The sequence below is a fragment of the Cinclus cinclus genome, chromosome 3 (assembly GCF_963662255.1).
Source record: "Cinclus cinclus chromosome 3, bCinCin1.1, whole genome shotgun sequence".
NCBI classification, from domain to species: domain Eukaryota; kingdom Metazoa; phylum Chordata; class Aves; order Passeriformes; family Cinclidae; genus Cinclus; species Cinclus cinclus.
Genome location: NC_085048.1, coordinates 49005528 through 49021973, shown reverse-complemented (window position 1 = coordinate 49021973; position 16446 = coordinate 49005528). Strand labels below are relative to the sequence as shown.

Below are 16446 nucleotides of genomic sequence, written 5' to 3'. Positions count from 1 at the left end.
CGGAGGTATATCAGAGGTATAGAATGATTTTGATTGGGAGGGATGTTAGAGACCATCTCATTCTTACCCCCTGCCATGGACAGGGAAACCTTTCACTTGCTCAGAGCTCCATCCAGTCTGACCTTAAAAGCTTCCAGGAATGGGGCATCCACAGCTTCTCTGGGCTACAAGTTCCAGTGCCTTACCACCCTCAAAGGAAAGAAGTTTTTCCTAATATCTGATCTAAACCAACCCTCTTCCAGTTTGAAGCCATTCCCCCTTGTCCTGTCACTACATGTCCATGTAAAAAGTCCCTCTCCACCTTTCCTGTAGACTCCCTTTGGGTACTGGAAGGCTGCAATTAGGTCACCCCAAAGCTGCCTCTTCTCCAGGCTGAGCAATCCCAATTCTGTCAGCCTTTCCTCATAGGAGAGGTGCTACATCCATCCACTTGGTCTGCTAACAGTGCAGGAAGGAATTATTTGTAGTCAGGGAGCAAGTTGAAATAGGCCTGAACTTCAAATAAATGTGTTCCTTTAAGTGAGTACATAATTATGTCAAAATAAAAATAAGTATATTTTCAGAATGAAATTCAGAATCAATTGTACCAGACAGAGCTTTTCAGTTGGGTGGATCTTTGTCACCACACTACATATTCTCATTTTAGGATACCTTGTTTTACTTCTTGATTTCCCTGCCAGAGCTGCACCCAAAGCATTTCAGATAGCAAGTAGCATTCCCTTATGGGAATGTAACCCTTCCTTCCTATCCTGCTCTTAAACTTCAGATTTCATGTCTGGGTAAAAATGCATAGTGACCCACCATACTATTAATAAAGACATACACACTAGTATAGGTATTATCTAGCACTTAGGGACTCGGGATTGTACAAAGCATGATAAGGCAATCTGAGGGTCTGTAATATATCTAATAGCAACCTCTTAAAAATAGCTTTAGATAAGATGGTTACATAATAAAATAACTTTTAATAGACATATGTACTAGTTCTTAATAGGCCCCATTTATAAAACAGAGATGATTTGCTTTACTAAACACAAATACTTAAATTGGAAATATATTTTTATTTTGTGACATTCTTGGTATCAATCAACATCAATTTGTTAGTTTCTTAACATCAATTTGTTTGAATAATTTTAGAACTCTTAGAAGTCATCCTTTTTCAGCCTGAACTTTAACCTTAAGCCAAAAGAGAGAGGAAAAACTCATCAACACTATTTGGTATCACAAAATCCATTTTTATACTACAAGGATCAACTCTGATCTAGTTAACATAGTTCAAAAGTCCATCATTGCTGTTATGTCAGTCAGATGCAGTAATACTTCATTCTGGTTTTCAGTCATTAGTTTAAAAAAATGCAACATAGGTAAATTTAGTTATCAATATATTTTTATAGTTGTTTACTTTTTAAATAAATTCTGATGCAACAGCTAAGTGACCAGTAGAGTTATTGCCTATTTTTAGAACTGTTGTTTTGGTGACATGGGAGATACCATGCTGAAAGGTTAAATGAAATGTCATTGAAGTTTTTCCTTTCTCAGCTTGGTTTCAGGTAGCTTGCTGTTAGAATGCCCAAATAGGTCTGAAAGCTATTTCCCACAAAATTGTTGTGTGTTTTATCACCTTTACCCTTTCACATCTAATTCCTCTTTTTATAGGTTAAATTATGCAGATTTTTTTTAAAGAAGAATTTGTGTAAAGCACAGGAATTATCATTATTGACTTCTGTTTTAAAATTGAGGTATATTTTCCAGTAGGGTACCTAGTGGCAAAAGCATGCAATCAAGGTGAAAACAAGGGGTGGAGGAGTTTTCTGAGCCAATAGTGGCTCTGGATCTGGGCAGAAAACATCCTTACTAAGTTCTTTGCACTAATATTACTTGAAAACAAAGTATAGTTTTCAATGTGAATGTTCTTGGCAAAAAATAAAACAGTACGTAAAAATTGTACAATTATTGTGCTGATACTTCTAATTTAGAGAAGATTTTTCTTTTTCTTTTTATAGGAACAACCTTTACAAATGCTTAAATGGGGAGAAGTACCTATAATCACTACTTCCTCTTCAAAAAACTTTTTCAGAAGTCCTAGTTTTTTTCTTAATAGTTGTCTGTAGTGATTTTTTTTATGTTTTTTCTGTTGTATTATACATGTTGAGTGCTGTTTCTCAATCTTATGATTTCAACAGAACAACCAGAGCACTAATGGATAACTGAATGTACCACAGAGTTATCTTCTCTCCATAACCTTTTAAAGAGTAATACCTTACTTTCTTTATGGGCTTCTAATTAATGTGCTCTTCTGCATCTCTTCTGTTGTTTTAACTCTGTTCCTCCAACAATAGAAGGTTACCTTCCTGGATTTTGTAATTAGTGACCATACAACTTCCAATTCCCTCTAGATTTGTGTATTTTTATTCTGCTTAGGTTTTTTTCCCCAGAGAGCTCAGTGGGACCCTGCTCTTGATAGATAAGTAGAGGATTTCAGTTTGGGAGGGGAAACCCATTGGACTTTAGGAATGCCATCTAGACTCAGAGGCCTAACATCATTCACTCCACACACTGAGTCAAGTGTTTTGAATATGAATTATGACTGCATATAATTTACATGAAATTATATCAATGACCACCTCCTTTTAAGTCAGAATTAAAATGGGAAATACAGAAGCTGAAGTGATGGCTAATAACTATTGAAAGTTAAATTACTATTGAAAGCAAAATTACCTGAAACTTCTCAATCTAGAAAAGGGAAAAAAATTAAATAATTCAAAATTTGAAGTGTATTTTGTAGGTCTTTCCAACATTTTTATAAAATGTACCCTATAAATTGCTCGATGTTGAAGCAAAATTAGTCATCGTTACTGATGTATGTTGATCTGCCTTGGTTTGGCTGCACTTTGAAGTTATGCTGGCTCATATTATCCATTGCATTTTATGAGCAAAGGTAATACAGAGCAAAACCAACCAACATACAAGACAGCTTTGTCCTTTGCACTTTGCCAAATGGGCCTTTGGTTTGAGATCACATCCTTCTGCAGGCCATAGAGACCCACCTCATCCGAAAGTCAAGCGGGGGCCTGATGTACATCGCCGAGTGGAAGGGCGGATTGCTGGAACACAAGATGGGACACCTCACTTGTTTTGCTGGAGGCATGTTTGCTCTGGGAGCAGATGGAGCACCCAGTGACAAGACAGGCCATCACATCGAGCTGGGTGCTGAAATTGCCAGGACTTGCCATGAATCCTATGACCGTACACGTGAGTACCGTACGGCAGAGTTTGGCTGCGAACCGTGCCTCCGTGATGGCAGCCACTGGTGGTTTTGCATAAAGCTAAATGAAAATTGTAGCATGGTGAGAATTGTTCATCCGTTCTGAGCAAATGCTGCTTTGATTTAAGAGTATCTTTTAAAATGGCTCCTCTGTTTTATAATTTCTGTGCATTTGAAGCGTATCTCCTCACTGTGGTAATTGACATGACAGTTACATAACAGTAATTAACAAGCTTTTTTCACTATGCCAATTTCTGTATAGCTGAATACAAGTAAGAGAAGGACTCTGTTCATTTATGCATCAGTATAGGTATTAATCATGTTTTATGCACAAAAGAATATTTTACACTCAGTTCTGTTGATACAATGCTGTGAACAATTGAATTGCACAAAGAAAGTGGATTTCTGTACAGGAAATTTCTTTGGATTTTATCATGTTCTTATAGAAATAACCCTGGCAGCATTTCACATCCCAGAGTGCATTTTCCGGTTTGATATAGAAAAGTAAATATCCTCATCTTTTAGGTGAAATTTTACTTGTTGCTAGTTGTTGCATGAAGTCTTCCAGAATGCAAATGTTAGCATCGCTGTTCAAACTGTAACTGCCATTTAAGGCATTGGTGAAGAACAGCTCTCTCCTACTCCAAATTATTTATAAAATATTAAAAACAGGAGGAGCTGCAGTATCTTTCATAAATTATATTTTTTTGGGCAATCTGGCTTTATGCCACATAAAAGCCTAGTTTGATTTGGTAATTTGGGGAGTTTGATTTGGTTACATAATTTGAAACCTTTTTTAATGCCTTTATTTTAGTCTGTGCTTTATTATTGGCTAGGAATGAAACTGGGACCAGAAGCCTTCAGATTCGATGGTGGTGTTGAGGCCATTGCCACAAGACAAAATGAAAAATACTACATTCTGCGACCAGAAGTCATAGAGACCTACATGTACATGTGGCGGCTCACTCATGATCCAAAGTACAGGGACTGGGGATGGGAAGCTGTTGAGGTAATGTCCTATTGGACTTTATTGTTGTTAAATCCTAGTAATTAAGTTATGTGAGCTATTGAATGGTACCTGGACATCGTTCAGCAGTTGGAGACTGAATATTTATTTTAAATCAGTGATATCAATTCAGATTTCTGGGAATTAATTTGCCAAATAGATGATATTTTGACAAAACCAAATACTGCTGATATTGTATAATAGAAAAGTACCTTGTGATTTCTCCTTCTTAAATGCTTCTAGGATTAGAGGTCACATTTGGATATACTGTTCAAGATGTTGAGTGTTGCTGCATGTGAATGGAAAGTGCATATATGTTTCAGATTTGAGCCTTGGATATGGAAACAAGTTTTATGAAATGTATTTTCAGTAATTGATGAAGGTAATTTTAATTAAGGTGACAAAGGCCAGGATGAAGGATTAGATAGTAGCAAACTTAAAACCATGTCACTTTCAAGAGTCATAAGTTATTTGGACAAAAACTCCCTAAATTATAGCAATCTATTCTAGATTTGAATCTTTTTTGTCCCACTGGCCTTTGAGCTTCAACCAGTCTTGCTGAACCTAGCTACTTTTGTTTGTCTAGCATAAGCCTTCCAAAAGGGCAGCTAGTCTGCACTGAAAAAAATGGACTTGCCAAATCCATTGTTTTCCTTATTTCTGCAGTTAATCATTCTTACTGTTACTCTTAAGGTTGAGAGCCTTTAGATTTACCATGTTCCATCCTCCAGGTGTGGGTCCTTATTGCACTTCTCTGGAGTTCACTTCTGTCCTCCTCACACTGATGTTGCCCTTGCTAAATTTTCTGACATCTGATAGAAAATACAGCAAGATGAAGAACATTATTTTTCTGGCTCTGTGTGCTAAAAAAAAAAAATGAAAAAAAAATCAAAACTCTGCAGTATGTTGTTCACAGTGACCTCTCTTGTGCAGAGGTATCGCTTTCCAGGATTTCAAAAATGTCCCATTTGTCAGTTTACCCTCTTGTTTCTAGAAGGGTATGATTGCCACCTTCTTGGAGGGCCTTACACCATTATTTATAGAAGGTTGCTCTGCTTTGAGGGTAGAAAGTATAGACTTGTGTCCTAAAATTTCTCATCCCCAAGGGACAATACTAGAGAGCTGTCACTGGGTTATGACCCCATAAAACCAACTCCCTCCACAGCAACCAAGGTCTGTAAATGTATTCAGTATTCACTGTGTAGATACTGATCATATCAGAAATGTGCAAATGCTGTGAGCATTGTGGGAAAAAGGGTATTGCAAGTCTGGTAATTAGATATCCTCCAGGAATTAAATTTAAGGCAAAATCTGCTTTTCAAAAAAGAATAGTAGTATTAACTACATTTGTACTCTCAAACTTCTCGCCTGAATATTCAGGACTGTTCCATACCTGCACTGAGCACTGTATTCATCTAGGTAGAGTGTATTTATTTAGGGCATTGCATTTGCCTCCCTCGGGTGTTGGCTCTGGGATCCTGAAACAATATGCCTCTGAGTTACTAATTCCAAAGCAACTGGGGTTGCTTACTTTCTCTTTTGCAAACACCACCCATAGGCACACATTTTTTACTACTAGAATCTTCCCAGGCACATTATAATTGGTGTATTTACAATGGTTGTTTGTGGAAGTCATCCCATCAGGCTTCAGCAATGCCAACTGTTCCTTCTCCAGGAGATGTTTTTCCTGACTCATTGTTACTGCCCACACTGATAACATTGTTATAAACAATTGAAATGCTTTCCTTATTATTATCCTTTACCCATTTGGTTCAGTTTGTTTGTGTTTCTTTCAAGTTGATACACTTGTTTACCACCTTCTCGCTCCCCACGTGTTCGTGTTCCTTGTTTAACATTCTTGTGGTTATTCTCAATCTGGCTCTAACACAGCCTGTGTGGGGGAGATGCAGCTGGTCCCATTCTGCCCAGGGCCCATCTTCCACTGTCCTAATGTGCAATTGAGTGCTTCACAAAAACAAACCTTACAGCTTTCCAGAAGTTATGCAGTCAATTGTAGGTTTAAAATCTTTTTTCTTCTTGTTCTCTCATGGTGTTTACAGCCATATGATAGTATAGGGTTGAAATGTCTCTAAAATCATGGGAATTGTATCGATTCAGGGGATGGTAAGAAAGGTTGGGTCTAGTAGGCCTGGGAATGAATTAGATCAAGTGAAACTGCACCTGTGTAATCATCATATGATAAATGATACGATTGTTTGGTAGTTGAATATAGTTAATTGCAATAAGAATCATGAGAAAGACGTTTGGGGGACCTGGTGAAAATTATGAGAATTCATGCTTGGATGAAATCAATGTATACAATAGAACAATATGGGTTTAATAATAAATATATAGTTATATAATGAAAAGGGTATAAAAACATGTCCATCTCAAATCCATGTCAGATTTGGGTTTGTACCCAGGCTCCCAGAGCTCTTCAATAAAAGCACCTGCAAATAATCATCCTGTGATTATGTGTTTCCAGGCTAACACATACAGCTCTACGTAATATAATATTTTTTTTGTTACAGCACATATCATGCTAGCTTGCCATACCTATTTCATAAATTCTGTTCCCTCTTGCTCCTTAATGTTGCCCCAAAGAGCACCTGACCCTTTCTGTCCTTGGGGAAGCCCCCAGACACTGTGGGTCATTGGTTTAATTACCAGTACCTGTTGCACAAAGTGGAACCTGAAATTGAAACAAGAAAAAAGAGGAAATGAACCATCAGACCATTTGGGTTTTGTCAAAAAAAAAAGTTGTTCTTTAGGTGTTTCATGTCCATTTTCAACTCATTACTCTGGCAATAAGAACTCATTAGGTTTTTTCCCAGTGTCCTCGTAGTAGAAAAAGAGGCTGTTTTAGAGTCAGGACTTCTAAACTTTCTGTCACGTCTCTTAAGTTTTTCTCTAACTTTATAGACTAAAAATGTGCTATAGCCTCTCCTTTTTTTCTTTGTGAATTTGCTTTGCTGCTTTGAGTCCAAGATAATTTTGTATGTACTTCAGCAGCTGGAAAAAATGCAGTTATGACCACCAGCAATATCCACTGTTACTGAGTCAGAAAGGTTTTATCAGCTTAGCTCATGAAAGCCTCCCTTTCTGCATTATAAATGTGGCACATATTTTAAATTTGTAGCACTTTCTTTGTTTTTCCTTTTATGATAGTTTGAGACTGTCAGCCAGTTTTCACTGTGCTTGATGTTTTCCATTACTATATCATAACTGGTCCTAGCCACCCTCATTTTCAGAGAGCTACTTATTTAAAATGTGTTTGATTGTTTCTTCCTGCCCACCACTACCCCTTTCACTGTGAACATCACTGTGCTCTCAAACTGCAGGAAAGGGCACAATGCCCATCACTGCCAAGATGGTTGACAGCCTAGAGCCTTTTTATCCTACTAATCCTGCAGGTGGATTAAAGGAACAGGTGCTGTTCCTTTAGTTAAGGGGAAAGTAGCTTTGAGGGATGAGATGCTTCATATTTGCATCAAGTAGATACCACCAGAAGGCAAAAATGTGGCACTTAGTTTACATCATAGCAGTGCCTCCAGGTACCTTTATGATGCCTCTGAACACAAAGAAGGCTCTAAGTACATTAGAGCATATAAACGGTAGATGCAGTTTGCTTTTATTTTACCTTGCCCCGTTTAGAATGCAGCTATTTCCTTGTATAGTAGCCTTATCCTTCAAGTTCTGCTTCTGCTGTGCCTTGAAAAACATCATCTTTTGTATGACATTGAAAATCCAGACACAGATACAGCATTTTGAATTCGTTGCAGGTTGAAGCAGACAAGAGAGAAGGAATGCCAGCCAAAGGAAATTACTTCTTCAAACTTAAGTATATTTGCCATTTAGTAAAAGTGTCCAGGAAAATTAAAGAACCTACAGACACATAAGACAAATAGGCTGTTATATTTTAAAGTATCTCTTCTGGAGAAAAAGCCCTTTTAAATATACGTTAGGCAGCTTACTCTCCAGTGAAAACTAAGTAAAGCCTGACATGCAAGCCAAATGTGTGCAGACAGCTACAGGGACTCCTGCAAAATCAAGGACATTTAGGATATCTACTCACAGCAAAACACAGATCTTAAAGAGTCTTTAGAGCAGGGGAAGGTGATGAATACCTCACTAATTATTAGTGACTCTTAGCCCCATCTGTCATCAGAAAATATTTATTCTGCCTGGTTTAGATATATCCTCTGCCTTGCTTTTTAGCTTGTGTGTTTTGAAATGTAGCATCTTTCCCTAAATAAAATCTACACATCCTGTACTCGCTTCAGAAAGGGAGGAGCTAGTTATCTCCTGGCTCTCTGCTGGTGGAGGATAAAGCCCCAGTTACTTCTGCCTGAAAGTTGTTTTTTCAATACCATCTCCACAGCAAACATCCTGTTTCACAATGGTGTTGTCCTGAGTGAATGCAGTCATCCACCATCCTTACTGTCATTTTCATTGCAAGAAGTTGTTTAGGATTAAGTAGCATCTTATGATTTTCTCTTTTTTTAATAATGAGTTGTTTCAAATATAATCATTTTAAATTCTTTTTCCTCCTTCCTTATCCTGTGTGACATCAGAGAGTTATTGTAAAAGCAAATAAGAAAAAGGAACAGAGTAAGAATACTTGTGGCCTTGTTAAATAGATAACCAATATTTAAATAAGGTATTGGATAACAGTATATTTAAAGAAGTTATGCCTTCTATATAGCCATATAGGTACCACCTTTCTATTGCAAATACCTGATAAAGAAAAGCAACAGTCTATTTAATAGTCTCACTGTATATACTTTCTACAGTTCCAGCATCTTTTTTGCCCTTTTACATACATTCTTTGATCCTTTTTCTCCTTCAAAAATATATCTTCTTCAAAATATAGGACATTCCTGTGGGCAGAAAATAAATAGTATTTTTAGCTGTCCATGTACTCCTTTTTATTGTGAAATAGGAATCAGTCATCTGTTTTACACCTTTTAACTGAATAAAGAGTTTGGAAACTATCTAGAGAAAAACACATTGCTGTTGTTACAGCTGAATTATGTGGTGTTAAGTCCTGGCTTTCTGTCTACTCCTGTGTAACAGACAAAGCATTTTCAGAGAGGTAGTGAAGAAAAATATGACTGCCGCACAATAGAAATTCAGGCAGAGCCCAATATCAGTGGTTTCCCATTGAAAAATTAAATAATTGCAAAGAGAAGCCATACAGCTTACTCAGAAAATGGTGAGTTGCCTTTCCTTTTTTTGAAGGGACTTGCAGGACGTAAGGAAAAGACCAATCTTTAGGATGTTATTCAACTCTGTCACTGTAATTTTAAGTACCAAAATATGACTAGGAAAGGTACAGATGACATAATTTCCAAAAGCTGAAAGACTGGGAAAGAAAGGCTAGTATTACTTCTATTTAAAAGAGGAAAAAGAGCATAAGTGAAAATCCATATGTCTTCAAATCCTTACACCCATACAGCTTTCCTACTGAAAGTTCATTTGTGTTCACTTTGTATTAATTTATTATTTTCTTTCTCTTCCTGAATGTAAAATTAGACAGGTATGCCTATGTCTTTTTTTAAAGAGTTTTCTATCTAGAGCTTTACCAAGTTTTCATATCTTCATCAAAAATATTGTGGCCACTGTTTTCTGCTAGTTTTATTATCAAACAGAAAACCTGACATACTATTAATTTTGTTACTCCCACTGATTTGGGTGTTTTCTTCCCTGCTTCAGGCACTGGAAAAACACTGCAGAGTAGACGGTGGCTATTCTGGCATTAGAGATGTTTATAACAACCATGAAAGCCATGATGATGTGCAGCAAAGTTTCTTCCTTTCAGAGACACTCAAGTAAGTTAAGAAAGTTGACTTTGATTAATGTGAAGTAGTTTTATGTATCGTCTTTACAGATAGGAATTTATCATTAGTACCCTTGACACTCAGATAACAAAATCTGAGTGAAATAGCAGAGCTTTTCTTAGGTTACAGGAAGCCAAATTGCCTTTTTTTTTCCCCAGTCTGTGTCAATAAAGTAAATTCCCTGACTTCTGCAAATTATCTTTACTTCTGATAAAGGTACTTGATAGTGTTGGAGACATTGCATCTCCTATCTTTGATAGGATCTAATTATATATGCCAGCACTAATGAAACAAATTTACTAGACAGAGAACATATCAGGCTTATATTGCATACTTTTCATTTTAAAACTTAAAAAAAGAAGAAAAAAACAACTTCCATGGAAAGCTTGCAGGGCCTGTTAAAAGAGAAAACCAAAAGCTTTCATTATCTATCATCATCTCCTAAAATTTTAATGAGATTAAAGTTTTGTCTTGTTCTCTTCAGTTCTGGGGTTTTTTTTTGCCGTGCAAGAAAAAAATCAGTCATGCCATCCCAACAGGAAGTTTAATGCTCAAGTAAATGAAATACGAATTATTATGTGTTTTACTGAAAATCACTCCTCTCATGTGGTCTCATTTCCGGCTTTTTTTTCTTGCCAGGTACCTGTATTTGCTGTTTTCTGAAGATGATCTTCTACCATTTGAACATTGGGTCTTCAACACAGAGGCTCATCCTCTCCCTGTTCTTCACAAAGATGATGGGAATAAAGAAGAAAACCAGAACTAGATGAAGATTAATTTATACTTTGTTTCATTCCTTATGTTTCCAGGACTTGGGCACATGATTTGGTTTTAAATTCCTAAGTTAGATTTTTTAAACAAGTGTTTTGCAGTCTGTTTTTTTTTAAAGTAAATTTTTATGAATGTACCAAATTAATTATGATGAACCTCAATCTTCTAATTGAGAAGAATAGTTTCTTAGAAGTGAAATAGGATATCTTTCCAGATTCTCTTAGGCTGCAGTGTCATTTTGGCCAAAAAAGGAGAAGGTCTGCACGTTACTTGTTTCCTGTTATGCTTTTAATTTGACTGCAAAATTCTTCTCTCCTCTGTGAGGAGATGTATGCTTTAAGCTGTAATATTTTGCCATGTTGCAAAAAGCCATATTGAATTAAGTATAAAGAGCTTTTTCCCTTTTTTTTTGTTTTTTGTTCTATGTGAGTTTGTTTTGTGTGTCATCCAGGACAAATCTTGTGACTGTGACAGCCTCTTCTTATGCGGGTCTATCATTACTTGCTAAAGTATCTGATGTATTTCATTGTCAATGAAGTCTACATAGGGGTATTTTCATCTCATGCAGACACAACTGTGAAAGTGCAGCATAAGTTGAAGTTAGATTAAACTAGTTTCTATGGATTTAGCACATTAGTTAGCAGACCTTAGTTTTTCAGGTTTTGTTTAGAATATTGTAATAGAATAAATTGTTTCCTCCCTTTTCTAAGTGGTGTTATTCTTACATCTTTAGTCAAGCTACTATGGAGTAAAATAAGGTATTAATTTCATATTAAGAAAGGGATTATTAACCTTCTTTATATATTTAGTCCAGTAGCTTTCATTTGGTTGGTTGGCAAAAAAAAAATAAAATAAAAAAAATAAAAAAAATAAAAAAAAACCAACAACAAAACCAAACCACTCAATGACATTTTCCTGGAAGCTTAGAATTGTATCAGATACAATTTGTTTGTTTTTCTGTTACTTTTGCAAAGATTTAGGTTCAGACTTGACACCAGACTTGATGGTTAATTGTCACAAAGCAATTTAATGTATCTATATGAATAAAGATAGACATTCAGCTGCCTTGAAGAAAACCTGCCTCCTCAAAAGAAGATAAGTTATTCAGAGAGGAAGTTATCCTGCATTGAACTAAAACTTTCTGACAACACTGTCATGTCTTAAGTAACAGAAATGCAATGTGCTTAAAAAATACTCCTTAGAGCAGAGGCCTGGCTAACTAAGAAAGGCAGTAGCTTTGCCAAAACTGTTTTGCTCTGTGGCATCACAAAAGGGAAAAAAAAATGAGGTATGATTAATTCCTGTTTCTACTTGGTTTGAAGTGGTGTACATGATTTTTAACTCTGTGTTTTCATTTAGTGATGGGATAACTTCCATACATTTCAGGTAGGAAATGCCTGGCTTCCCATTCTGAGAAAAACCATTGTTCATTGATTGGACAACAGTAAAACAAATCTGGTTCTGAACAGCAACATTCTTGAATGGTATTAAGTAAGATAGCTCACATGTCCAGCAGTGCTAATCATGGCTTAGGGAACACATTTGTTTAGGCTTTAGCGTATATTTTTTCTGTGCTGGTCAAGGTCTGCAGTGGAGGTTTTCTTAGGTAGAAGCCAAAAAATTGTACCATTGGAAGAGTATACTTCATTGTATTTTCTTTATAAATATTTATAAGGGAGGTGGTTTTTTTATCACCCCCTGAAACACCATAGCTGTGGAATAAAGCCAAAAATATTTCCTCTCTTTTTAACATGTAACAAGAATTACTTCTTTTCTTAGTTATTTTTGTGTCACCTGCTGCTACTGCCTCTCACATGCATGTGCTGCTTTAGACCTCATCTCAGTTAAATAACTACAAAAGCTCAGACAGAAATGGTCTTTGAGATGTGTGTTTTCTAAGCCACTTTCTTAACCAAGGTTTGCTTCCCCAGCTGTCTGTAATGATCTTGCTGGTACTTAGCAAGGTGAAGGGAAGAGTAGAGAACCGGGCAGGTCTTCTCCGTGTTTCAAAAGCAGGCTACTGTCACACAGCTCTGTGTGCATTGGGTCTTACGTACTTAAAGATAAGCATCATGGCTGTTTCCTTGTAATATGGACATTTCATATGAATTTTTCATAGTGGGAGAGTCAGGATGATTTGAAAGAGCACAATATTGATGTGGTATTGGTATTCAGGTTGTATGTACAAACTGCACTATACTGTACTTTTTGTAAACTAATGTAAGTAGACGAGAAGATTGTACAACGTGTAGATCTGCCAACTGTAAGAAAAAAACTTTTCATAAACTGAGAATATATCAATTTTTCTTTTTTTAATAACCCCAAAAACACCAAAGTTGGAACAATCATTTTTAAGCAGCCCATATTTACCACTGTTTGTTAGATTAATAAGGTAACATGCATTTGAATTCCCATTCACTTAACTAACTTCATGGAAGTGGCTTGTGATGGTGACTTTGTGTTCCCAGCCATTCATAAGAGCAAAAGAAATTGCTTATTGTTGGTGGGAGCAAGAAGGGAGATGTGCAGAGGGGAGAAGACAGTGACATGGATGCATTATCTTAGCATAAACATACTGCCCACACTTATTCCATTTCTTTGTAGCATAATAATGCATTTAAATCTGCATATGTTGAGTCCCAAGAGGTAGATCACTTTAAATGGCACCAACATTGTTTCACAGGAAAAAAAAAAGTTTTTAATTGTGAGATAAGTATTGCATATGTGTTGATTATACACAGATTTTTGCAATGCCCAATGGCTCACTGTTTCTATGGTAACGTCATACATATCCATTTATATCATGTATTTGAATTGGTTTAGATTTGTACATATTCCATTTAGTCTTTTCATCTTTATATAAACTGAAATTATGGAATACATAATAGATCAAGATGCTTAATTTTTAAGAACTTATATTTGTAAAAATTTATCTATTGTGAATAAAGTCTTTTAATATATCTGTTCAACTGGTTATAGTTTTCTTACATGTGTCACAGAAGTAACTAGAGGAATCTGCTGCATATTCTGGTTAGCTGCTGTACTCACAAATTTTTGTCAGTACTCTGTGTACTTGTTAAGATGCTGTTCATAATTAAAATCAGTGTGTAGAATTTCTACCACTGAAAGAAGTTTCTAGGAGTTTTTGTCAACAAAATTCAGCATACCAAATATATTTTGGTAGAAAATGAGCCTGCTAATGAAAAGAGGGAAGCTGGGAAGTGGGAGGTTGCAGGCAATAAGCACAGTGAAGGTCAGTCACTACAATTCATGCTCTGCACAGCACAAGTGGACAAAGCTAAATGCCATTTAGGAGCAAACAGCGCAGTGGAGATGACAAGGCTGTCACAATGCCCAGTGTTACATGACCATGTAATGAAATCCTGTAGTTATCCCATGCTCCAGAGGAGAGGGAAACAGTTGTCATAGGAACTGTAACTATATTTTGTTTCAAAAGGACATTAAGATTTCCAATCTAAATATTGAAATAACAGCTACACCTCCTGGATAACCTTGTTTTCTCTGTTTAGTAGAAAGCCTCCTCCCAAGATGATACTGAAATAAACTGTAGTTTTACAGAACAGTCTCAGTAGTATCAATTTCTGTCAAAAAACTTACTCATTAGACCTGCTTAAATAATTTTTGAGGGTACCTCTGAGATTTTTTTGCAGCAGTTTCAGCTACACAGTGAAGTCCTTGGGGCAGTCAGCAGACAGCGCCCTCCTGCAGCTGGCTCCAGGACTAGACAAACTGCTACTAAACAAGGCAAACATGAACCTTCCTGCAGATTGTGGTTCAGAAGAGGTGTAAACTCAAGCCTGGATTAGAATTTCAACCAATTCAGTCTCCCTAATTGGATGCTTGGTGTGGTTTATTTTCTGCAGGGGAAAGGGGAACTAGGACTGAGTTGATAATTAATCAAGGCAAACAGGATTTGACCCACCTGCATTGCCCGATGGCCTTGCTCTATCACAAGAGGAACTCGTGCACCCACATGGCAGCATCTGTTATGGAAACAGCCCTTCATCTGATCTTCCTTAATCTTGGGATTACTCTGCCCTAGTCAATCTCAAATGCAGAAGGAGTGATTACACATCAAAAAGTAAACTGCCAATCCCAGGTAATGGTCACTGAGACTCAAGAGTTCCACTCTGAATGCTACAAGAAGAGGTAGACCACATGGATTTATGCATTCAGATATGCACAGAGCGATGGATGGAACAAGTCCCACATCTGCAGAATCCAGCTAGATCCCAGCAGGCTGTTAGCACTCAGCATTATCCCAAAGCCAGCACTTTGACCCTCATGTCTCAGGTATCTGCTCCTCTGTCTGCACCAGCTCTCACTCACCCTGTAAACTCACTAATAAACCCTCCCACTGGAAGCCCCACTAAAACTTTCATGTGCTCTCCAAACTCTGCACACTTTGTGGCCAAGTTGTGGAAAGCTGTTCACCTTTTACCATTCCCATGCTGACATTTTACAGGACCCCTCTCAATCTTAACATTTTATGCCTTCATTCCAGTTGTGTGTTGCTTTCATATCATCAATCAAAGTAGCTCAGAGCTTTGATTAGTCTTAAGCACCTCAAGTTAAAGAAAAAAAAAAAAAAAACTGGCAGTGTGGTTTTAATGTGCTGTAACAGTCTGGTCCAGAAAAAATACTATTGTCCACATCTTACTGCAATCCCAAACCTGAACATTTCTCACTTAAAAAGTGAGAGAACATGCAGACTCTGTGTTTTTGCTAATATATATTTACAGATCTAAGGAAATCTTAAAACTATCCACTTCTTCCATAGGATTTGATAGACTGTAATATAGTTCTCAGTATCTAATTCTCACTTCTTTCTGTTCCAAAGCAAAAAACGAGGAGGCAACCGTGTCACACTGAAGTATAAGAACATTTTCCAATAGAGCATTAATTGGCTGGTCACCACTGAAACCTGCTTGGGCAATCTTCCATCTTTATATCCATGGTATCACCAAAAACGGGCTAGCAGGGATAAATGTCTTGCATCAATGAACATTTTTCCTTCTAAAAATAACTTGTACAGCAAGAAAACCAGCTCCATTTAAGTCAGTTGCAAAATTGTTCATTTTAGCGAAGTCAATTTTTCACTCAGAGAAAACAATTCCATAGAATTTTAGATGGCAGCTTATGGAGTAGATAAAGCTTAAGGAATGCTTGAGGAAAAGGTAGCAGACATGCTGTGTTTCTCTTTTCTTTCTTTTATTTTTTTAATATCCTACAGATTATCTGTTTCTCAAATATGGTTTAGACAATCAACACCATGTATGAATTTATTCTCACTAAGCAAACTCTCCATCTTCTTATCATTCAGAGCTGTTTTCCCAGTGAAAACAAATCAGTGGCTTCGATTCAGCTGGTGCTTGGCTTCTTTAATTAAAGTGTGCATGTCTTAACTTGAATATCTTCAACAAAATTTCAAGCTTTCTTTTCTCTATCATTCTCAAATATTTTAATATGTCACATATATCACTCTGTTTCCAACACTGGCTGCCAAATACACACAAAGCCAAATCTTCAGCTTTCATAATTTG

The 16446-nt window shown here is 36.7% G+C and overlaps 1 protein-coding gene across 1 annotated transcript in view; it reads left to right on the top strand.

Annotated features, from left to right (window-relative positions):
* The window catches only part of MAN1A1 (mannosidase alpha class 1A member 1), a 137497-nt gene extending 126487 nt beyond the window's left edge, over window positions 1–11010 (top strand). Inside the window, exons 9-12 of the mRNA XM_062488765.1 lie at window positions 3033–3252; window positions 4102–4274; window positions 9987–10102; window positions 10751–11010. Of these exons, the coding sequence (XP_062344749.1) occupies window positions 3033–3252; window positions 4102–4274; window positions 9987–10102; window positions 10751–10877 (636 nt within the window). The 3' untranslated portion in view covers window positions 10878–11010. The remainder of the gene's footprint in view (window positions 1–3032; window positions 3253–4101; window positions 4275–9986; window positions 10103–10750) is intronic.
* Window positions 11011–16446: the final 5436 nt, after the last annotated feature.